General features: G+C 39.8%; 1 protein-coding gene across 4 annotated transcripts in view; it reads left to right on the forward strand.

The window, feature by feature from the left end:
• SPIN1 (spindlin 1) overlaps positions 1-18,618 on the forward strand; it is an 87,295-nt gene extending 68,677 nt beyond the window's left edge. For all 4 annotated transcript variants that reach the window (XM_019554957.1, XM_019554959.1, XM_019554958.1 and 1 more), the window contains 3 exons: positions 6,264-6,517; positions 8,119-8,352; positions 14,793-18,618. In XM_019554957.1, the coding sequence (XP_019410502.1) occupies positions 6,264-6,517; positions 8,119-8,352; positions 14,793-14,992 (688 nt within the window). In that variant the 3' untranslated portion in view covers positions 14,993-18,618. The remainder of the gene's footprint in view (positions 1-6,263; positions 6,518-8,118; positions 8,353-14,792) is intronic.
• The last annotated feature ends 5,393 nt before the right edge of the window (positions 18,619-24,011 follow it).

The raw sequence follows: 24,011 nt of genomic DNA on the forward strand, positions 1-24,011 counted from the left end.
GCACAGCCCCAGCCTGCAGCTGCAGTCTGCCCCATCCCGCGCAGATCCAGGGGGCACTCGCCACCCCCCATGCCCTTCTGGGATGTGTGAAGTTGCAGGAGCTGCCCACCCCCAAACAAGCCATGGCTCTGTCCTCGCCCTGGCTGGCCCCACCTGGTCAGTGCCTGGCTCAGCTCCTGCCTTAGCCCTAACCCCACTTCTTCCCTCACCGCAGGGGCCTCACACACCCACTGTGCCCTCACAGGGTGCACGCAGTGGCAGGAGCTGCCCCGCTCTGCAACTCCAGATGAGCCGTGGCTCCATCCCGTGCTCTGTCCCATCTGTGCAGCACCTGCCCCAGCCCCAGCCCCACTCCCTTTCTCACCTTGTGGGCCTTGATCTGTGCCCCCCCATGCCCCTTCGCACCCCCCTCTTCTTGCACCAAGACAGACATACCAGCTAGATGCAGCTCTTCAAGCTTCAGAGTTGTGTTCCTCACCATGTACGTGCTGTGCTGTGTCACGCATGCATGGGTCGCTTATCGGTTACATCAGGCAGATTTCTGATGCAATCAGTTTTCTTTATATCGGTGCCAGTGCGATAGTGGAACCATGTATCGTGCACCTCAAAAACAAAAAGGATTAGCGTTTTCCTAAATTTCTATTGTAATGGATCTTATTTCAGTCTGAATCATGTAATACAAATGTGGATTTTCTTTCTGAAACCAGATAACTACAGGGATATGGGGAGGGTGTGCATGGTGGATATTAAGAGTGGTCTTATATATTGACAAGTGTTCTTTATTTTTATTTACATACACACAACCAAGAATAAGCAGTTTGCGTCTTTTTCAAGACTACTTATAGCTTAAGTAGAAAGGGTAACAGGGCAAGTTGTTACTGCACAAGGAATTTCAAACTGGATCTGCATGCATATCAAAACTTGTGCGTTTGTAGATGTGACACCTCCGGAAAACATTTTTGCAAGTTTTTACCAGTGAATTGTCTACCTTATGGAAACATTCTTCAGAAATGACAGTTAGAGTTTTGCAGAGTAGCAATATGGCCTTCAGTCATATTTGTTCCTTCTTAGTATCCAGAGATGATGAAAAATGCTTGTCCATTCACTATTTAAAGAGACTGAATTGCCATCCTAAGTAGTACTTACTGCTTGAAAATCACGTGATGTGTATACAACAACTATTTGTGCATACAGTTACTCCAGGGATAAACTGTTATCCCAATAGTAAATTGAGATATTTGTACATGCACAGTTCCATGACCCATTCTCCATGCCCCATCACCAGGATTCCAGTGGTGGAGGGAAGCAGGGGTCAGTTGGAGTAGCTTCTTTTGTTTATTCCCTCCATTAGAGGCAGGACACCTACAGCTCAATAATAGATTACTACTAACCAAAAGTATTTGGCTTGAGTTCTTGTACATTTGAACTTGAGTGCATGCACATACAACAAATCAATAAACCACACTTACTGTAAGTTAAGTAACCTTTCTTATAAACCAAGAAATTCAGCATTTAAGATTATACTTATTAGGAAATCTAAATATTCTGGTATGAGAAACCACAGGAAGGGCACCTGTGTAGCCCCATTTTCTTATGTTGTGGAGCACTGATTTTGAATTTGTTACATCTGGTCATTTGATCCTTTTTTCTCACAATTATACATTTTAGTATAATAATAAAATAGTAAATATTTCTGGGGTTTCAGTCTACTTTGGGAAGAAATATAACTTCTAAGAAGTACTGAATTTTAAAACAAACTCTTATTACCAAAGTGAGAAACAAGTTGATCTTTGTCTCTAAGCAGAACAAAGGTAGTTAGACTGGGTATGGGCTTGTTAGTCCTAAGTGGGCAGCCTTTTCCATTTATAAGTGATGATGGACTATGACAAATACAGTACCTCTTGAAATAATACATATTTGCTGTATTTTTCAAATACCTGTTTTTGTATCTTAGAATAGCAAGAATGAGTAACAAGTTGTCACTTTTGGTTTACATGTGACCATTAGATTTTTTTTAAATCTGATTTTCTTCAACCCCTTCCCCCCCCCCCCCCTTTCCTTTTTAAAGAAGGCACTAAGATTTAGGCATTTGGGATTCGTTGTATTTTGCCTGCATTCTCATCATTCCATGTTGCAGTTATATTGTCATCTGTGTACCAAACTCAGTATTTGGAGCTGTAGTTCTCAACTTTTTTAAACTCAGGGCATGCTCTGATAGTTACAAGGCACCCCTTGGAAAATGCCAGCTCCTAGTTTTCGCTCTGTTTCTTTGTTTACTAAAGAAAAATAGTAAAGCAATTCACCTGTTGCAAAGCACTTGGACCACCCAAGGTCAGACTCTTTCAAACACTAAGGATTCCTGTGTGAAATCTCTGGGTGCATCTTTTAAATCATGTTTGCTCTCCTAAGATTCTATGATTGTGTGGCACCCCATGGCACCCTTGAAAGGATGTCAAGGCACCCTAGGATGTCGTTGTACCTTGGCTGAGAATCATTGATTTCAATCTATGATGACTCTTCCAATGCAACCATCACTCTGATACCTAAGGACCAGTTGTCAGCCCCTTTGCATGTGCCACTTCAGTAGTTATTTATAATGTGGGTTTTTTTGTTTTTAATACAGGAAAGAGGGTGCCCTGTAAAAAATTAACTCGTGTAGCATTTTACATGGTATGGTGGCAAGTACAGTTAAAGTACAATTTATTTTAATCTGCAGTTATGCTATTTAGTGGGCCATCTTTATGAATTTGTGCAGAAAGGGGAAAAGGCAGTATGTGAAGTCGTAGCATAAGCAGGAAGTTTAAAATCTATAATGGTAACATGGACACATGGGATGTTACAGCAGTTATGATAAAGCTCATGCAAGTGAGCATGTTGAGATCTTAAAAGGCAAACGATTAAAAAGAAAATCTCTTATGTTCTGTCTCAAGTTTTCTGAAATACAAATTATCTTGCAAAAACTGGGAAAATAAAACACTGCTGAGGGGCAACTCTGAGCCATAGAATGTTATAAAGATACATGATATCTGAATGAGCTTTGTATATTCCATATGAAACCAACTATTAAGGTGAATAAGGGATGTGTTTCATATTCACAAACTATATTATAAAATCCTAGTATAAAAGACTTGCTGAGTCATTTCTGTCCTCCCTGAAGGCATACATAAGAATATGTTGTTTAGTCCTGGTAAAAATCCATTGTTTAATCACATATTTATAAAGGCACAATTCTCTTTTGGCTGCTCTTCGGTTTGGCAATAAAACAATTGAAGTTGACAGAAGATAATAGCCATATTGTTCATTATGAGACAGTCTTCTTAAGGGGAGAAAAATTTTCATTTACAGGTAGTTTTAGTTGATTCCTACATTGTACCTTTGTCCTGCTTTCTCTATCCACCACTTTATACACCAGGCAGAAGCTTAAGGCCATTTTTTTTGAAAGGCCAGGTCCAATATTGAAGGTGCATGATGTCCCTCCCCCTAACCCCCCCACTTGTATTTTTAAAAAGTTGAGCTATTTTTTTGTGTGGAACATTTTGCAAACCAAATGTTAAGGTATCAAATGCTTGCAATCAAAGTAAAATTGGTTATGCAGTAAAACCAAAATATATTTATTGGTTCACTTTAGAGTACAACATAAAGCATAGATGGTATAAATGGTGGAAATTTAGATTTTTTTTTTTTTTAAATAATGAAGCATTAGGGACACGGGAAAAGGAAACTTTAAAACTTACTTAAACTTGGCATTCTCTCTTTACACACCTGTCCTAGTAGATTCTTTTCTTCCTTTTTGTATTCAGAAAGAACTAGTCTTCTCATCTTAATGTCTTAAGATGGAGGGGGGGGTGGTATCTTCAGTTTAAATTAACTCATTCCATGCAAAATCAGCCTGTTTCCTTGCGTGTAAGAGTGCAGTTTTGCCTCACTGATTCCCTCCAAATTAAATTTCTGAAGTAGTTCTGATCTAGTCAGAAAAAAGTGAATAAGAAAAAACCCTAATTTATTTAAAACCCTAATTCATGTAAAAATAAATCATGAATTCCATGCTTTTCCCTTCCTTCCCTGGAGAAAGTTTGTTTGATATATGTTTGTATGCTAGCAGTCATTTATGATGTGAGTCCCTATTCAAAATTGAGAGGGAAAATCATGACAAGTGAAATCTATAAGTGGGGTGCAATCTGTTTAATTTCCCATTAAATATTCTTTAAGGAGAATTGCAGATGTGAAGCTGGAACAAATAGAAAAAAGACAGTTCCTGCTCTAGAAACCCCAGGGGATGGAGAGCTATTTCAATCTGACTTAATTTGTGCTGTTCAACAACTTTGTAGAATGATGGAAACATATGATCAGGCTTTCCAGATCTCATTCCAAGTCTAAGGCCATTTCTTGGGTTTCTTCCACATATTGTGTTACTCTGAGAGATTGATCAACGCTCCTACTGATGCATATTTGGATTGCTGTTTTCTGAAGAATGACACAAATTGATTCTTGTGAAATTCAGTTACTAAAGAATAAAGAATAATGTTATTTGAGTTCTTGTACCAGATTAAATGGTTGACAAAGTTGCAGCAGATGATAAAGTCATTCTGCATTTGATAGATTATCTTATATTTTATAGTAAAGTGTTTTAAACCTGATAGCTCTGAATATTTTACCAAAGGTGCTTATTGTATGATAAAAAGAGTATACAATAATTCAGTTGTACGTGCATCTCTTTTTAGCATTACTATGTTATACTGACAATCGTATAGCATTTACTATACGTGCTCAATATTGTGATTCATATTTGTTTTCATGGCATACCAAAATAAGGGAATTGTTTTGTTTTGTTTTTTAATTGGCCAGTAATCAAAATTTGGCAGAATTAACACAGTGACAAACAGCAAGCCTAACTCTTAGTCATGACTTATTTAAACAAAAACTTGCAGGTATTCACAAGTGGAAATATTTTGTGCTAGTGAGTTTTGTTTTTGATGGGAAGTTTTATAAAGAAGGCATAAAACACTGAGGAAGAAGTGAAGCAGATTTAGTCCTACAAGAAAGAGTATCTTCTGTGGTTCTCCCTTGTTGCATGTGATTCGGGAAGTGTTTGTACGGAAAAGGAACCATGCTGGGTTTTTTGGGACATCAAATGTTTGTAGAGCACTGCTGAGATTATACTTTCCTTACTGGTAGCATTAAAAAATTATCCGATCCTCAGAAAAGAAGTGGAAACTAGGATAAAGGAGTATATTTACCCTACAAGAACAGCAAGCAAACATCACATTATCCTGGCTGTTTCCTATTCTTTTAGGGGAAGTTAGGGAGGTGTCTTTCAAATGAATCTCAGAATTTGATAGATGATATTGGGGGGTGACTATAATAAATTCAGACAACTTTCGTTTTGAAGGCAGAATTAAGGTGTTTAACAGGTAAGTTGTTTTACTTTTCCATCATTAAATTGGCATATGTTGTTTAGATATCAAGAAGGACTAAAACTGCAGAATTATCTCAGGTTAAAGAACACCAATTTAAACTATTAGAAATTAGTGATCATGAAAATGATTTTACTTTATAGTTCAACTGTAGTTCTTGACTTGAGTCTTCATAAGGTGTTTGCGAACTATTGGGAACTAGAATTTTTGTTGCCCTAAAAGTTCTTATATTGAAATGTTTTTATTCTCCATTAGAACAAAAAAAAATTACAAAAAAAAAATTCTTCAAAACATCCACTGGGAACCATTCATCACGTGGTATATGCATATGAAGTTGAATATAGGCATCATAATAAATATAACAGTATAAACTAAGTGAATCAAAGTGATAGTATAGAAGTAATATAGTATCAGCTTTCTCCTATCAACCGAATTAATCAATTGGCATTTCCCTGTTAAGTGTTGATTTGACAGACCTCAATTTTCAATGGAAAACTATTCTGTCAAAAACTGTTTTCACAAATACTACTTAATGGATCTGCTTATTTCAAGTTACTTGGCAGTTCTTCAAGTACTGCACATTACTGCGTCAGTGTTCTTTTTCACTATTGTACTTAATGTGTTTTTTAGATAATGTTAGATAATCAGTATAATAATCTAGCAAGTGGTAGTAAGAATAAGGGATACACTAAAAAGTATGCAATATCTGCTCAGTGAACAAGCATAAATATACTCATTTGAAAATATATGGAAACTTTCCTGTTAAAAAAAAAAAAAAAATTACCTTTAGTTAAAATTAGAAGAAATGTTTGCCTGTTCAGTAGCTTACATATGTTTATCTATATGCAGAAAGCACCGAAACAATGTGGGACCAAGCAAACCTATTTCTCAGCCCCGAAGAAACATTGTAGGCTGCAGAATACAGCATGGATGGAAAGAAGGGAGTGGACCTGTAACACAGTGGAAGGGGACAGTTCTTGACCAGGTTCCTGTAAATCCCTCCCTGTACCTTATTAAATATGATGGATTTGATTGTGTCTATGGACTAGAACTGCACAAAGATGAAAGAGTTTCAGCACTTGAAGTCCTTCCAGACAGAGTTGGTAAGTGTTTTCTGATGCACGTGCATTATGTTGCATGCTCCTTCTGTGTATGTGGTGGAATGCATTCTGCCGAATGTGTGGACATTCAAGTATAGGCAACCCTGCTTAATGCTGTTTTGCTTAGCGCTATTTCGCTGTAATACTCATTTTAATTGATACCTGATTTCACTTAGTGCTCAGTGAGTTTTGTTATAGTGCTTGTGCTTGCCATCTTGGGTCATTAGAAGTAATTGTGGTCACCGTCTTGGGTCATCAGGTACATTCAGTTTTACTTAATGCTCAGTTTTTCAGGAATCAATTAAGAGCAGTAAGCGGGGGTTGCCTGTAGTAAAAAAAAAATGATGAAATTAGTACATTTTTATCACACTGTGGTGGGTAATTAAGATCCTCTGTTCATATTGCCTGATATTATGGCTTTGGCTGCCATTCTAAATAGTATGCTTGCATATTCTGTAATATTAATCATCCTTCCTTCAAGGATTTATCCTTAATAAGCGTATACAATGCTTAGTTAAACTAATATTCTGTTTAAATGCTAATATGTTGACCCAAGAAGATGCTTGCATAAGATCTCATGAGAATTCTCCCTCTACAGAATATCTTCTGGTCCTTCTATGTTTTTTACTTAGTATCAAGTTCTTTCAGATGTGCCTTTCTTACTAAATACAGTTCTTTTATGAAACAACAGAGGCAATAATAAGGTGTTTGTTTTAACGGCTCACTCTGACTGGTACATCCTACAGGTTTTTTGAAACCCTGAAGTTCAGTGTTCATAATTTGCACTAGTTGCCACTAACTCTCAAATTGGATCAACCATTTGCAGCATTCCCCAGTGAAAACTTCTTTAATAATGTAATCTGCAAGGTGTTTTGCAGTTGCTTACCTTTGCTAAAGATTAATTTTAAGAGAAATTAAAATTGTTTGGTATGTGCTACATAACCCGACATTGGTTTTCCTCACTATTTTGAATTGTTTGTTAACATGACCCTGTGCTGTAGCTTGAGGAGCGCTGTTGTTGTTTTGGAAAAAGGCGATTTGAATTATTTTAATAAATAATCATGACTAAAATTTTGCATCTTTTACCCTGACTATACCCAGGGAATAAAGATATCCGTCAGGGCTGTCCACAGGCTGCATGCAGCCTCCAAGGGGTTAATTTGTAGCCCCCAGGTTCCCACTCAGGTGCTGCTCCCCCTGCCCCCACTCCATCCTTCTGGCTCCAGGCTAACTGCCTCCCCTGGTTTCCACCTCTTGAGGTGGGGACCTTAGTGGGTGTCCTGGTGTGCTCATGCAGCATGATACAGCAGGGGAGCCTGAATCCAGTGAACTGTGGCTGGGGTACTTGTGCATGCAGTGCAATGGGGGGTGCCCACGCAGCTTATGTTCCAGACAGTTACTGACTCACACTGCTGAGGCCAATGAGGCAGGCAGCTCAGTGCGTGCACCGTGGCCCCTTGAACAGCCCTGAGTTGCACGAAGCAAGTAATTGTTTCGTGAATAAACCCATGTGGATAAAGCAGCTAATATGCTTTCTGTAAGATATGTAGTATCCAGGTTTCTGAGTAAACCTGAATTTATTAAATATTATGTACATTTTTCAGCTTCATCTCGAATCAGTGATGCTCACCTAGCAGACACAATGATTGGCAAAGCTGTGGAACATATGTTTGAAACAGAGGACGGCTCAAAAGATGAGTGGAGGGGGATGGTCTTGGCTCGAGCTCCTATAATGAACACATGGTTTTATATTACCTACGAGAAGGATCCTGTCTTGTACATGTATCAGCTGTTAGATGACTATAAAGAAGGTGACCTCCGCATTATGCCTGATTCCAGTAAGTAGGTTAATACGTTTTGTTATATTAACTATATAATAACAGATGCCTCTAAATTAGATTTTTGGCTTAGTGTTAATTTATTAAATGAAGCACTTTACAAACTCAGAAATCTTAAGAAGATGCTTATCTGTAATTTTTAAAGATGACTTCTAAATGAAAATTAGTTTGAAGTGAGGATCAGTTTATAATGTTAATGTTTTATACTGCCCTTGTCCACTCCTGCATTGTTTATAGCCATCCTCTTTTATGTATTTTTTAATCATGACATGATTTTGAATTGAAAAAAGAAAAAAAAATCTAAACTTTTTATTATCTTGGCATTTTGCTAAATGCAGCAGACTGCAAGTGTGTGAAGGACGAAGAAAAAAGTAAATATATGTACAATAAAGCAATGTAGAAAGTTAGTTACACAGTGAATAAATACACACAAAACTCTCTTGTCCTTTAATATTCCAGACTTCCAAACCAGGCCTATATAATAATTGAGACACATTTTGCAATATCTAAAATCACTGCTGCCAAAATAAGCCATTATTTCCCCTTGTGATTATCCCAGGTCCTACAGAATTTTAAGAGCTAGCCCTCAATTTTTTTTTGTTATAATTACATTTGAATCTGTTGAGCCAAGTTTAGATTTTTTTTCCAGTTTCTGCTATCCTGCAAAGATGGAAACTATCAAGTAAAGGGGAGTGAAGGGTTTTGTGTGTGTGTGTGTGTGTGTGTGTATGCGTGTACACATGAGCACTGTGTTCACACATGTAACACACAAAGAAAAAATAATATAAATGCTGTAAAGGCTTTTGGCTATATTAAATTATATTAAATTCAGCCCTTTATTTAACTGTAGTTTGGAACTACCAGTTTGTTTGCAAGTTGGTATGCTTAGAATAAGTTAAGGAGAATTCGGTGCTGCCGATATTGGCATTCCTGTCAACCATTATAGAAATTTATTCAGTTGGAGTCTGAAATTTGATGATGATGTGTGTGTGTGTGTGGGGTGGGGGGGTGATATGGCAAGTCATGATAACCAGAAATGGAGGTAGGAGGGGTGCTTTTGGATATTTTTTAACTGGGAGGTAGTTGAAGCTTTTGTTCCTACAGAGGTTTTATCTTTTTCCTTAGAATCCTAGAGGAGTACCAGTGGAAGGAACCCCCAAAGGTCATCTAGTCCAACCCCTTTCTTGTGGCAGGATTATCCCTATCCAAACCATCTCATACAAATCTGTTGCTTAACCCAGGGGTGCTCAACCTCCAATCTGTGGGGTTCCCCACAGGTTTGGAAATTTGGTGGTGGGGGAGCAGCAGCAAGTTATGCTGCCACCCCTCCCCTGCTACCTTATGCTCTGCAAAGCCAAACTGGGGCCAAGTCATGCCCCCTTTCTCTCACACAGCTGTATTGGGGTCCGGCCACGCCCCCTTCCCCTGAAGGGCCCAGCTTCTTCCCTCCTCTCTCCCCTCCGCCCCCCAGCTGAATTGGGCCGTGCCTTTTCACCCTGTGCACTGGATTGAGCCCACTGGCAGGATCTGACTGACTGAGCACCATCCATCTGGCCGAAGGAAGAAATACGTTGGGCACCACTGGTCTAGCCTTTTCTCTGCCAGGAGTTAGAGAGAGTAGTATAGATACTATATCATCTTATTTTGAAATGTATAGTGTGCAAGAAATTAACCCTGTTTTGGAGAAGGATGAAGAATGTTTTCCAGCCCCAAACAGTAGAGCAGAGCCTAATCTGCTCACTCACCCTCCTTTTCCTGTCAGGCAAAAAGTATTGTTTTAACTTTTTTTCAAAGCTGAATTTCTGCTCAGCCAAAGACTGAAACTGTATCTGAAGAATGGACTTCATGGGCAGATCTAGGATTTTGAAAAGAGCTAAAACCAGTTAGCAGTGCTATGAAATAGGAAAAGAAAAACCAGGAACACTTAATAGATTTCAGAATTGCCAGAGAAAGGATAGCTTGATTAGTGTGCTACGTCAAGACCATTAAAAGGAGAAAGGCTAGTTAACACCTTTGGAGTGAAGAGCAGTTATGAATCTAGTTGATTTTATGAGCCGTGAATATAACTGACTTTCTCAGCACTGCCTGAATAGAATGCCACTGCTGTTGCTTTTAGTTTTGGGTGAAGGAGGAACCAAAGTAACATAAGGCTGCACCACTGCAACCTCTTTCCCTTCCCCAGGCTGTCTCTGCTGGACTCTTCCACGCAGCTGCTGGTAGGAAAAGAAGGAAAAGAAGCAGCAGCCTTTCTAGTGTCTATACTTTTATTTTGGGCAGAAGAATCTGATTCTCTCCTTAACATATGCACCCCAGTTTTGGAAGGCTTATTTTAGCGGAAGGTGCTTCTTCAGTTTTTGAAGGCACTCTTTGGAACCATGTGTTTATACACATGCTCCAGGGGGGTGGAGGGACCACTAGAGTGGCTCCAAGAGCCCAGAGTGGCTCTTATTAAAGTGCCCAGAGCATCTGGGGTATCAGCACTTCAAAATGGCAGCAGATGGCTCATCAAACAAGCTTTAGATAAAGTGCCCCCACTGCCATTTTGAAGCACGGGGACACTGATCCACGAGATGCAGGAGGCTGCTAGAGTGTGGTAATTACCACGCTTCAGCAGACTTGATTAATCAAGTCCTTTCCTACATGCTGGAATTACAGCACATCAGAGCAGCTTCCCTGCTTGTTTATAGGACTAAGCATTTTTTAAAAAATGAATTAGTTGATAATATACAACTATATAGCAAATATGCTATAATCTTTAGTTGTACAGCAAATTACACAGCTGTTATAAGAAGAGTAAGTAACCTAAAGCACTGACAGTCTGGTTTATTTTGGGGTTTGGCGGGGTATAGAAAGGCCAGTTATAGTAGATTAGGTATGCGGAAGGAGCATCAGATAAACACTGAAAGATTTTTCAACTTTTAACTGAAAAGAGAAGTGATAGTTTAAAACATTTGTTTCTCCCAAGCCTCTTAAATTTGTATTGACTGGGCAAGTGTTGGGGGGAACACAGTTCTTTAAGTACTCTGAATACAAATCATTTTCCCTTGATACACCTCCCATCCTCAGCTGACCCTGTTTCATTCACTGGTTCTCCAGATATCCGCAGACTCTTTCAGGACTGGAGAGTTGAGTTTACTTTTTTTTTTTTAAAGGGCAAACTTGTTTTGTAAAAAGTGGCACCTGTTTCACTACTTCTGCCTAGCTTGATTGTATGTAATGGATGATTTGGCTTTAGAACGCGTTTCTCGTTGGATTGGCAGATGAGGTTCTACATACATGTTAAAGCTGTAAATTGTTCCTTGTCTTCTGAAATCCATCTCTCTTCAGATTTAGGGCTATGTGGCACTGTTTTAAGATCTTAAAAAAATATCTGAATGAACAAGGAAGTGACGGCAGCCTGTGTGGTGTGAAACTGGCTCTTTGTTCAGATTCACCCAACTCTCTGGCAGAGTAAAACTTTTTTAAAGCAATGTGAATCATAGATGGCAAAAAGCCATCAGCAGATCAGGCCTTCAACAAATCAGATGAAAGATTTGTTTTAACTCATTTCTGCCAAAATGACTTAATGTTTCCATCCTCCTTTCTGTTCAAGAATAGGATATAGCTTGTCATGGGACTAAAATTTCCACCACCCCCACCAGCTATTCCTTACATCAGATAGACAAGGGACAAGATTTGCATTAGGCCTGTGTGAAACAGCACCCTTCTGATTCAGCTTCCATTTTGATGATTAGACAGAACAGCCTTTTGTTTTGAGTTTCAAAACTACTGTTTGGTTTCATTTTGTCGAAACTATTTTACTGTATCAACGGGGTTTCGATGTTTTGCCCATAGGTTATTATGGGGAGACATAACCTGCAGCAGGCAGGCAGATCAGGGGCTCACCTGCACCCCCAGGAGGGCTGCGGCGGTTGTGCCAGACTCCTCTCAGGGGTGTGGGCCCCCAATCTGCCTGCTAGATGACAGACTGGTGCTGGGCACAACCCGCATCCAGCACTGAGAATATCCAGGGGGTAGCACCCAGCTCCTGTCACCTGGCAGGCAGATCGGGGGCTTGTGCTCCCAGAAGGACTCCGGCACAGCCCTCCTGGGGGTGCCAGCGAGCTCCCAATCTGCCTGCCCGCTGACAGGAGCCGGGTGCTGCTGCGTGGGGCCAGTGGCATATTGGCTTATGCAGGGAGCCACCGCCCCAATCCTGGGGTGTAGGAGGGTCCCCACATCCTCCTTGAGCCAGCTTCGGTACGGGGCCAGGACAGACCAGGTCTTGCGGGGGATCCACTGCCCTGATCCTGGGGTGGGGGAGGGTCCCCACATCCTCCTCCAACCAGCTCCAGTATGGGGCCCAAGCAGATCAGGTCGTGCAAAGTCTACTCTTTTATTGCTGTGTTTACAGATGCTATACGAGGAACAGGTATTCGTCTTAAGTTGTGGGACCCATTCTGAATGGTGTTCTAAAACACAGAAGTCAGTGATCCAAAGATGTTAGGGATGCAGTTTTCAATCCTGATGTGGTATTTACCTCAACGTTTTTAATTTTTAAAATTGATGAGATTTTTCTGTGTGTGCTCTTAAGAGCCATGTTATCGTGTGTCCTTAGAAAAACTGCCTTTTTCTTTTTCTCTTACATCTACAAAGAGATTAATTGCATTCTAGGTTTTCCCATATAACTAGGGATGTACCGATTTTGATATTTTCACAGAAAATGTGAAATCAGGCATTTTCCATGAACGTTGGAGAGATCCATAAAAAAAACCTGTGAAAAGCAGGGTTCTGTGTAAAATTAAAAGGTTTCTCAGTTCCACTTTCCCCCAGGGCTGCCCCTCATGCTGTGGTGGGGGGAGAGGGGCTGGTCTGTGGGCAGGAGAGCTGGGGCAGGGAGGCAGCGTTGCCATCCCTGGCAAGGGGAGTGGGCATGAGTCAAGTGCAGAACTAGGCCAAGCCGGTGGGGGAGTGTGGCCTGGCCAAGAAGTGGGAAGGGGCTGGGAGGAGCAGAGCCAGGTCAGGCATAGGTGGGGAGTGGGGCCAGGCCAGTCCAGGCTGTCAGCCCATGCGTCTGCCAGCTGGCCCGGCCAATCGGAGGCATTGGGGAATCGGATATAATCTGTCTTCAAAATGGGAGCCCAGGGCCATGTGAAATTTGGCCCCAAGCTCTGCAATTTGAGTACATCCCTACATAGAACCTTTCTCTTATTGTATCGTACAAGGAAGAAGGGATTGTTTTGTGTTCTGATGCTAAACTTTTGCCATGAATTCCTTCTGAATTTGGCTTTGCCTGTTTTTAAATTTGCTTCCTGTAGCAGAGAATGTTATTTCCATAAATATGAGGTTTCTAAACTTCTAGGACAATGTCTGACAGAAAATAACTTAGGTTGCTGGTAGCTCTGGGGAATGCGTCTAAAAAGAAAAACCTTGTATTAAGACTTTCAGTAGGGATTGGATTCTGTGTACAAACTTTTTCACTCATTGGTGTAAATTTAGGCAGCTTAGGTTTCAAGATCTAAAATATGACTTCTCTCCTTCCCTCCCTCCCCCCATGTAGTGAAACCCAGTTAAATACCTCAAATTTGGATGAAATGCTGTGGAGGCAATTTTTAAATTAGTACAGTGTTGTGACATCTTTACATTTCCATTCTCGTTTCCCAGTTGTTTGAATTTCTTTTACTACGTTATTGAACTAGAGAGAGAAGTTGAAAAACTTTGGACAGGGAAACCCCTCTGTAACCTCTGGTTCAGACATTCATATCCATTAGAATTCATTATCATGGCCTCCAGTGGGCAGTGTGTGGATAAGTAGAATATCAGTCCATGTGTATATCCTACAAATGTTGGTTCAGATCATTTGAAGCCACTTTTCAGAAGTGTCATTCATTTGTTATAATCTTGTATGTGTATGCAATAAAGTAAGAGCCAATATATTCAGTGTATCTGGGAGTATAGGTATAGCATAAGATTGCAACTGGAATTTTATGAAAGTAAAATGTTATCTAACCACATCCCCTCTTGCCTCCCTGTGATCATACTTTTAAAAGTATAACGCTGAACTGTATTTGTCTGAACAAAATATATCTTTTAGAATATTCTTTGAAATGTGTAAATCTGTCCTCCAACCCCCAACTCATTTCTCATATTTTCACATATTTCAAGGCAGGGGTGGACAATGCTTCAGAGCTGGGGGGGTGAGGGTGGGAGATTTAATAAATTTAGTTCAGAGCATAGGATACTTCCAGCTCAGCCTGCAGCAGCTGTCACTGCTCCCACCCACAGTGCTACCATCACTGCTTCTGATCGTTGCATGAGCAAAACTACTTGCCACCACAAGCCAGATAAAATGGCTCCAGGGGTTACCAGCCTTTGTTCTAAAGTAACCTTGGCAAATGTCCCCTGGAAATAAAAGTCCATAACCTCCTAACAAAGTGTATCTTGTGTTTATGCTTTTATAGATGATTCGCCTCCAGCAGAACGGGAGCCAGGTGAAGTTGTGGACAGCCTGGTAGGCAAACAAGTGGAATATGCCAAAGAAGATGGCTCAAAAAGGACTGGCATGGTCATTCATCAAGTTGAAGCCAAACCCTCTGTCTATTTCATCAAGTTTGATGATGATTTCCATATTTATGTCTACGATTTGGTGAAGACATCTTAGACGTCATCGTGAACTTTTGCCAAATTTGTGGAACTATTAAATGTAAAATTTGTAGACACAAAAAGACTTGACTGCTTTCCAGTTTAATGAAAGCTTAAATGTCCCTGCGAACCCACAATCTCTGCCAGCAAAACTGTTTTGTTCTGAATAATACAAACATTTATGTGAACGTGACACATTTTGTGTAAGGGAACTCCTTTTCTTGAAGGAAGTCAATATATTTTGGGGGGAGGGAGTACAGTAAAGAACAGCGGCAAATTCAAGCTGTGTAAAGTTGATCTAGTATTGTAATCATTAATCTAAATTTTTCATAGATTTTAACTTTTCTTCAACCTTGCACTCACCTGTTCAACTGCCACATGCAAGTGTAGTTTGATATTTTTGATATTGCCTTCTTATGTAACATTAAATTTAATTTCTTGGCTACCGGCAGTCCTTGTTTTCAGGGTTGGGATAGAGGTGGTTTTGAAAGGTTTAAATGGCTTGTGCAGTGTTAAGGAGTACCTAACCCAAGTAACACCAATCTACTGTGTTTCTACGCTACTTCAAACTAGCTGTTTAAGAAATAGCAATGCTTAGAATTATTTGTGCATCTTAGTCAGAAGATGGTGTATGATTTATGCACCTTTCAGAGAAAAGGCTTTAAACTATGAAAGGGTATAATTAATCTGTATGAACAGATAATTAGAAAATGCAGGTTACAAGTGGTAGAACCAGTAAAAATATCCATAACAAGGCTGCCTTCTATTCTAAATGTTATATTTTGTTATAAACACTTAGCAAAACCCAAGTGCTTGGTGCCAAGACTTTTATTTTAGCGAAGGAGAAGCATTTGTTGCCTTCTGCTCAGTCTGCTGCATTCCCTTTATTTTTCTTTTCTTTTCTTTTCCTTTTTTGGTCCAAGAAGGCCCGATCTCTTCTTTCTGGCTTTTCCACATAAGGAGTGTCCGGACAAATCTACAGCTTAAACCTGTTGTCGCCTTTTGTGGTATACGTTGTACTTGCTTTGAGGTATGCTGTTAACGTGAATTTCATTCAATGAACACTAGAGTTCTGCATGCCAGTGGTGTAATATCTAATGAAAGCTATAGGCAGTCTCAGTGGTTCGGTCATCTGCATTAGATTGTGGATGTAAATAGCAACCCACAGCAGCAGAATCCTTTCACAGTTTTAATCTTGCAAGATAGTTATAAACCAAGGTAGTTTTAAATGTGGCAGCTTTTTAAAAGTAATCAGAATTGCAGAAATGGTAAGCATAGCAACAAAATTGTCATGTCACATTAAGGCAGAGCTTTGCAAGTGTAAAAGCACTGTTTAATGGAAATATGATATATGAAGCTAGTTATCACTGTTGAGGGAAAGAATACCCAGATATCCAACCTTACACAGTTAGTGGAAGGCTAGAAAAAGAGGTGCTGTTTATCAGAGCTCTCAGAGGCCCAGTGACCTCTACTTTGGGTGGTGTTGATACTGAAGACTCACTGATTTAAGTCCCTTTCTATCCATTTTTTGCCTAATTTCATATTTTAGCCTTAAGGCTTGTGCCTCATTATGCTGTTTGAATGGTAATAAATACTCATTATATAAATACAATACCTTAATTCTTTGTCCATTGCTACTATTGCATTATGTCCAGTATTTCATCATGGGCAACCAAAGGCAGGCTATTGTCTTTCAGTGAATAGCTTCTCAATGCAGTTCTTAAGCACTAAGTACCTGAGTCGTAAATGTTCCTTGTGTTTTGAACAAAGTGAGCAGATTTGCAACACAGTGTTTTTTCATCCTGCAGATCTGTTATGTGTTTTCTATTGACTCTTAAGAGTCCTGCATGTAAATCTCAAAGCTGAGCCTGGCTCCATGAGCCCAAGTTGATATTTGTGGCACAAGAATGAGTGAGTGTATTGATTAAACACGGGATACATGAATAACGTAGTACAATTGGTTTTGGGCTATACATCTGAGGAATACAAGGTTTGTTTTGAAATATTCAAGGTTTAGGTCTACTGAAACATTTTTAACATTATAGGCTTGCATTTATGGGTTTTCTGCAAGCCACTTTAATACACCACGTATTCTGCCAATTCAAATATAATCAAGAATATGTAAATTTTATGGTTGTTTTCTTAAGTGTCCCTATTGTGTCTGTTGCTTTTTTTTTTCTTTCTTCCTTTTTCATTTTCCTTTTCTGATAGCTTAAACCAACTTTTTTGAGGCTTGAGACTAATTCCACTCCCTGCCCATCTGCTTTGGGCTTTGTTTTAGGCTCATGTTTCAGATCTGCATGCAGTGCTTGCGTTACCCTGGTAACTAAATGTTGGTTCCTTGTTCTAGGGGTTCAACATTACTTTCCAAAATTATCATGGGGCTTGTGATGACACAAGCCATGGATCTGTGTATAAAAGTTATTGGCCTTTCTCATTTACCTGCTGTAGTATTGTTGTATATTGTGTGTGTGTGTGTGTGTGATGTCAGGCTGCCATGTAAAACTTTTAAAAGGAAAAAAAAATCTTAAATGCAGACCATCCTTTTTTGCATGCTTAGAAGGTAGAACGTTCAATGTAACAAACTAAAGTTGCATGTTAAAATGTTTAGGTTTTTGTTTTTGTTTTGTTTTTATTTTGTGTTCAGTTTTTTGTGAATTTGCTTATTGTGCTGTTTTAATGGTTGTTAGTAGGATTAAATGCACCGGTGAGGCGAGCATAGTGCCAACGGAAGGTAATTTTCCAGTTGTACGTGTCATACAGCATTTGAAGGGACCATGTATTCTGTTCAGGAGTAAAAATCATAGCTGAATCTGAAACACTACATTTTTTACTTTTTCTTTTGAGTGCCAAACCCTAAATTTAGTTGGAGTAGGATGTATACAGACCTAACTACATTAGGGAAAACCCTTTTTATTGCAATGTATAAAAGCCTTCTTAAATGGATTAATTTAAAAATGAAGGTTTTATCTGAAGACAGAAGCAATTACAATCATTTCAGGGAAAAAGAATTATGGCAGAAACAGTTTCTGGTTCCTTGAAAATGCTGTGCTTTTTGTATTTTACATCATTAGTGCAATTTGGATGGTTCTTGGTATGTGTATAGTTCAAAGGTCTTCGTGTTCACATTTTAAGATTAGGTAATGACTTCATCTTTAGAGCTTGGTTTCATTATTTTTATTTTATTTTGAACAATGTAGACAGTTCCCTGTTCTCTGCATTTAGAAGTATAAACACTTTAAATCTGTTACTTAATTCTGTAAGTAATTTTTATAATTATGATGTAACTCTATCCTTAAAACATTTAAAATAAACCCTTTATGTGCAACTTATGACTGTAAATTTTGTTCTCATGAGCAAAATATAGTGATGTGTTTTAAAATTGTGAAGAAGCAGTTTCTTCAGTTTTATAATTAAAAAGGATTTATTATTTTAATGTTATGAGCCATTTATGCTGACATAATACTATGCCCTTTTGGAACAAGTTTGCTTGTTAAGCCAAGTCTTTATTCTCTCTCTTGCCAAGTAAGTATGAGTGTTGATAAAATGACGTTTAAAGCGGATGGAATTTGATTATGAAGTGAAGTATAGTGCTTAAATTGTACTTTTATCAAAGGCAAAAAATAAACTAAGGGAGTTATGCAAGCCTGTGAAGGAGCCTGTAAATTAATATATTTTCAGTGCATGTTACAGATGTCATTTGAGGACAGTAGTTCTGATACTGTGGACACTGGAAGCATTTTTGTTGGTGTCGCTCCATGCCTCCTTTGATTCAGTGTTCCAAATTTCAAATGAAAAGGTAGATCTTTATTTTATTCATTAAAAAAAAAAGTGTTCAGATTGCTTCAGTGATGATACTTTTCACCCACAGAGCTCTAATAACTTTACAAAGATGGGTAAGTATAATTTCTCAGTGTATGAAGACGTGGGAGGTTTTTTGTTTGTTAAAATGTGTGCTTGAAAGTACATTTTAAGTCGCTCTTCAGACAGATGAAAAAAGTTACCCCCCACCCATGTGTACAGGAGATTTAATGCACTTCAGTTGGCACTTTTGGTGGGCAACATTTCTGACCACTTTTAATTAGGGGCCTGAACGGTCAACTTCAGACCCCTAGTTTAGAAAGTATTAGCTGGCCATTGAAGGGCATGTAAAGTCTCTGACCCTAGTGCCCTGTAGGTTGGTGAGACCCTGCTGCCTATGAAATTTGTCTTGAGTGCAGGTCACTGAAAGCAAAATGTTATATAACTTTTTGTAAGCGAAAAGAAACTCGAAGCTACTGTTACTTAGAGTTGCTCGGTTTTGCGTTGAGTTTTCCCTTTTTGCCTTTATAATTTGAGAGGTTATGGCAAATCAGTCTACAGGAAATTAGAATTACTTGAAGTAAAGGAAACTGTAGTATGGTTTGCTTCCATCTTCCTATGTTATAGCAGGCAAAATTTTAGTTCTTAAACCAAGCCAGTTAGTCTAATTCATTTTTTTTCCATTGGTGGTTTTGTGGTCCTCCATGGAAGTCTTCCATTTCATAGATTTAATAGATTGTAGAGTTGGAGGGGACTACAATGGATCATTGTGTCCGACCCCCTGCCCCTGGCAGGAGAGAGGACTGAGGTCAGATGACCCCAGCCAGGTGACTAGCAAGCTTTCTCTTGACCTCCAAGTTAGGTGATAGTACTACCTCTCTTGGAAACCCATTCCAGATTCTGGCCACCCTTATTGTAAAACATTTCTTCCTAATGTGTAACCTAAATCTGCTCTCCATTAGTTTGCACCCATTATTCCTAATTACTACCTGGGGTGCTCTGGTAAATAGCGCATCACCAATTCCCTGTTGTCTTCCCTTGATAAACTTGTAGGCGGCTACAAGGTCTCCCCTCAGATGTTTCTTGTGAAGGCTGAAGAGAGCCAGATCTCTCAACCTCCCTTCACAGGGTCTTTCATGGAGGGGTAGGGTCTTTCCTACCTCTGTTCTTCCTGTTGATGCCTTTTCCTGCTATTCCTAATTTTGATGACTAAATAAAAATCCACAGTGACATTTCATTTTATATTTGTAGAGTTGTTTTCTGTGTATTATTGTTATTCAGATTGGCGTTCCCAATTCCTAATCTGTCTTCAGAAGCTATTGTGATTTTAAAGCATTTTTCTTTCGTCTGAATGACCTTTTTTTCTTACAAATTTGGAATATGCCAACAATTTAAATATTATATACTTGAGCTGAGACTTAATCAATGTCATACAACTGATGTCCTGTTAGTAGCTCAGATTCTGTTCTGATGTAGCTGATAATGCCTTTCTAATGAATGTGAAATGTTTACATTTTGTTTCTAGTTGAATTCTACTAACTTCAGTCTACTTGTTTGGATTAAGGAATTATTTATTTTTAAAATCTAATTCTAAAAAATATTTCTAGCCTCTTCCAGACAAAATTTCCTATGAGTTTGCTTGGCAGGTTTACCATTACCTTTCAAGTGATTAATTTTACGCAGCTGAGACCACACTCATGCAGGATTTCAGCAAATGTCTTCATACCATCCAATGCTACGTCAGTAGTATTTGGGACTTGTCTACACCCATATTTGAGCTGTTTGTTAGATGGTTTCAAAAGTCTATTCAAGTGGCTTGCTTTGACTTGTATTAACCCTGTTCCACATCTGCTTAATAGGCGTGTCTACACCTGTCACTACAGCAAAATTGTTACTGTGCCATGACTTAGTATGTCCTTTTGGAGTAACAGCCTGTACTGCGCCATACGTGCTACACAGTTATTTTTAGCAGCTACTTTGCCATAATGGCATGCTTTACTGGGGGAATATCTCAATATGGTAATGTAGCTGCTGGTCATGTGTAGATGCCAGTGGTTGCTACATCGCCATAGCTTCTCATGTAAACACACCCAATGTAAACTAAAAGAAGTCATTCTTAAATTGAATAAGAGCCTAACACGACCTTCTATGCCAATTGAAAAGTTAAACGAGTGCAGCTAGTAGGCACGTGTGAAGTGGCTAGTATTTGCTTCAGATTCAGATTTGGGGGGTAGTGATTTGATTCGGTGATTCAAATAGCTGTCCTGAATTGATTTGGCTGAATTATGCAGGCCCATCCCCCGCCTGTCCCAGCTCTGACTCACCGGGTGTGGGGGGTGATCCCCACTGCCCTGCACTGTGTGGAGGCTCTGCATGAGCCCCCTGACCCAGCCCCTTCCCATGGCTGCCCCACCCACACCAGCTCCAGCTCTTTAAGAAAAAAAAACCCAAAAAACACCTGGACTCACCATTTCCTGCTGCCCCCCCCAATGTCCCACACTGCATGGTAGGGGGGCTCTTCCATGAGCCCCCCATGGCTGCTGCAGGCACTGGTGAGTCTAGGGGATTTCTTGTGTTTTTTTTTTCTTAAAAGGGCCGGAGCTGGGGTGGGGGGAGACTGAGGAAGTGGGGACGGCCCAGGGGACTCATAGCAGAGCCCCCCATGCAGTGGGATGCAGTGGGAGACAACAGGGATCGCCCCCTACCTGGCAGCACCTGGTGAGTGGGGGCTTTTTTTAAAACACTGGGAGCTGGGGTGGGTGGGGCAGCCATGGAGGGGGGCTGAGGGAGCAGGCAGGGGATGGGGCTTGGCAGCGGTCCCCCATGGTCCCCTCCCCTTTCCTCTAGGCCCCTCTCCCCTGCCCCCTACTTATCGGCATGGAGTCTGGCTCCAGCTCCCTGCTGCAGCAGGTGGGGACTGCCTGAATCGCCAAAGCTCTCTAAATCTTTTCTGAAGATTTGGAGAGCTTCGAATTTATTCAGACCTTTTATTGGTCCCCTGATTCAATTTGGATTTGGAGGTTCAGCCACCAAATCGAGCCAGATCGCCTCTGAATTAAATCAGCGCCCATAGCTTCACGTAGCCCAAGCAGCTAGGTAGATAAGCACTTCAATTGTTTTAACACCTATTGCGTATCCCTATTTTCTTATTTTAGCTTGCTTGGGAGGCTGATAGAGAACTGTAATGTAGTCTTTTTGTTTCTATTCACTAGCCTTGTTAATTCACCAAAATCTAAAACTGAGTGGGCATCTGCTGTAACTTGGCTGAATTCACTAACCAAGGATGAAGATGTACTCAGGCTTGGAGTGGGTTTTGGAGCTAATTCCTTAGAATGAAACTGTTTTGATGATGATACTCCAGTGAAGTTGCCATATGTGTTTTATGCAAGACTTTTTGTAACATGGACCCATTTGCTAAGTGCTGTACTCAAGTAGATTTTACCACATTCTGATTATTTGACTTCTCTGAGCATTTATTTTTTTTTAGGATAAAAAAGGCATGGGTCATATTTTTTTTTAAGTTGCTCTTAACTTAAATTTAATTTATTCAGTTAGAAAATAAAGCCAGTCATTATTAAACTGCAGGACATTATTTGTAAATATATCATGATGATTTCTGCTAACCAGAGAAGTGATGTGGCAATTCTCTTTGAGGTTCCCATTGTTTGGAAGTCAGCATGGCTATTTTTTTAGCAAAGTTATTTCTTTCCAACTCTTCCTGTTCTCCTAGGATATAGGGCAAGTTATTTCATCTTTGTGCTAGAAATTCCCAGAAAAATCTTAATTACCTTTTTCATCCTCTTTAAACAAAAATCTATTACAAGAAGAATCCCTTCCTGCAGCCTTAGTCTGGCTAGTTTAGAGAAGCATAAATTTTCATAGGTGACAGCCTAGGTCAGAAGCTATGAATGGGCTTGCTTTCTGCTTTAAGATTCCACCATGCCCTATCTTCAGACAAGCGAGGCTAACACCCACTCTCATACTGTTTGTAACCTAATATGATATTCAAAACAAAGCACAGTGACAAAAAAAACCTTGTGAAATCATGCCACTATCTGGGGAAAAGATGGCAGCAGCTGACCAAATATACTTTGATATTTTTCACGGTCTTCCAGTTTCCACCAGCTCTATTCTGTAACTGAAAACTATTCATTCATACCAATAATATAAATCAATACATGTTCACCAAGAGACTTGTACATGCTAGAAAAGGTTTATGGGAGTTCTGCTTCCTGAAAAACTTAAAGATGGAGTGTAGTGTCCAGGTACAATTTGGTTAAGGCAAAGTTTCAACTTCCGGCCATCAAATGGGAAAAGAAGTAAATATATTTTAATCTTGCCTTCCGAATCAAGAATTTCAGGCAGTGCAGATGTATTTACAGCTTCCTTGCTATCATCAGCTGATCTCTCTCCAAATGAAATAAAGCAGACTTCATGTTTTATATTGACCATTACTTGTTGCAGGAGCTTTCTTTTTATTGTGCGGTGTTAATGATTCCTTTCCCTCTCCTTGTAATAGTTTGTATTTAAAAGCTGTTAGTTTTGTAAGCAAGTGTATGGATTTGCATACAACTAAAAGTTTCATTCCAAAGATTGGAGAGGGCAGAAGGAAAAGATGCTAATAAATTTTTTTGAAAAAAATAGAGGAGGAAAAGTTTGGAGGAGAGACAGAATCCAAGCATGGAAGGATAGGTAAACCTGTTGTTTAGTTTTATCAGCCTTTTCCCTTCAAAAAAGTGTACTGTATTAGGTAGACAAGGGCTACACCACTGAATAGCACCTCTATTTAAATAAGTAAATAAATATAAATATTTCGGCATAACCCAAATATGTATATTTGTGTACTGGTTATGCCCAAATTTCAGCTGCCTTACCTGGGGGCCGCCTGGGGCTACAGCAGTGGTGATTCTGCTGCTTGGAGCACGGCCAGCAGCCGAAACAGGGCTCCAGCTGGCCCAGCTCCAGCCCCACATGTGCCACTCCGCTTTTTTTTCTGGGGTTTTCCAAGGGTCAACACACGCACGCACGCACACCCACCACCACCACCACCCCCCGCTGCTTCCTTGCAATGCGAAGAGCAGTTGAATATGCAGTATGTAGCACCACAGATGTGTCTGCGGCACCCCATACCACACTGCCACACTTACCTGGGTGCAGCCTAAGGGATGGTTCATAAGCAAGTGATGGGATGAGGATTGTGTGCTTTTTCAGGTTTGGTACAACTTCAGCTCATTCAA

This window comes from Crocodylus porosus, unplaced genomic scaffold (genome assembly GCF_001723895.1).
Source record: "Crocodylus porosus isolate Cpor-Errol unplaced genomic scaffold, CroPor_comp1, whole genome shotgun sequence".
Classification (NCBI taxonomy): domain Eukaryota; kingdom Metazoa; phylum Chordata; order Crocodylia; family Crocodylidae; genus Crocodylus; species Crocodylus porosus.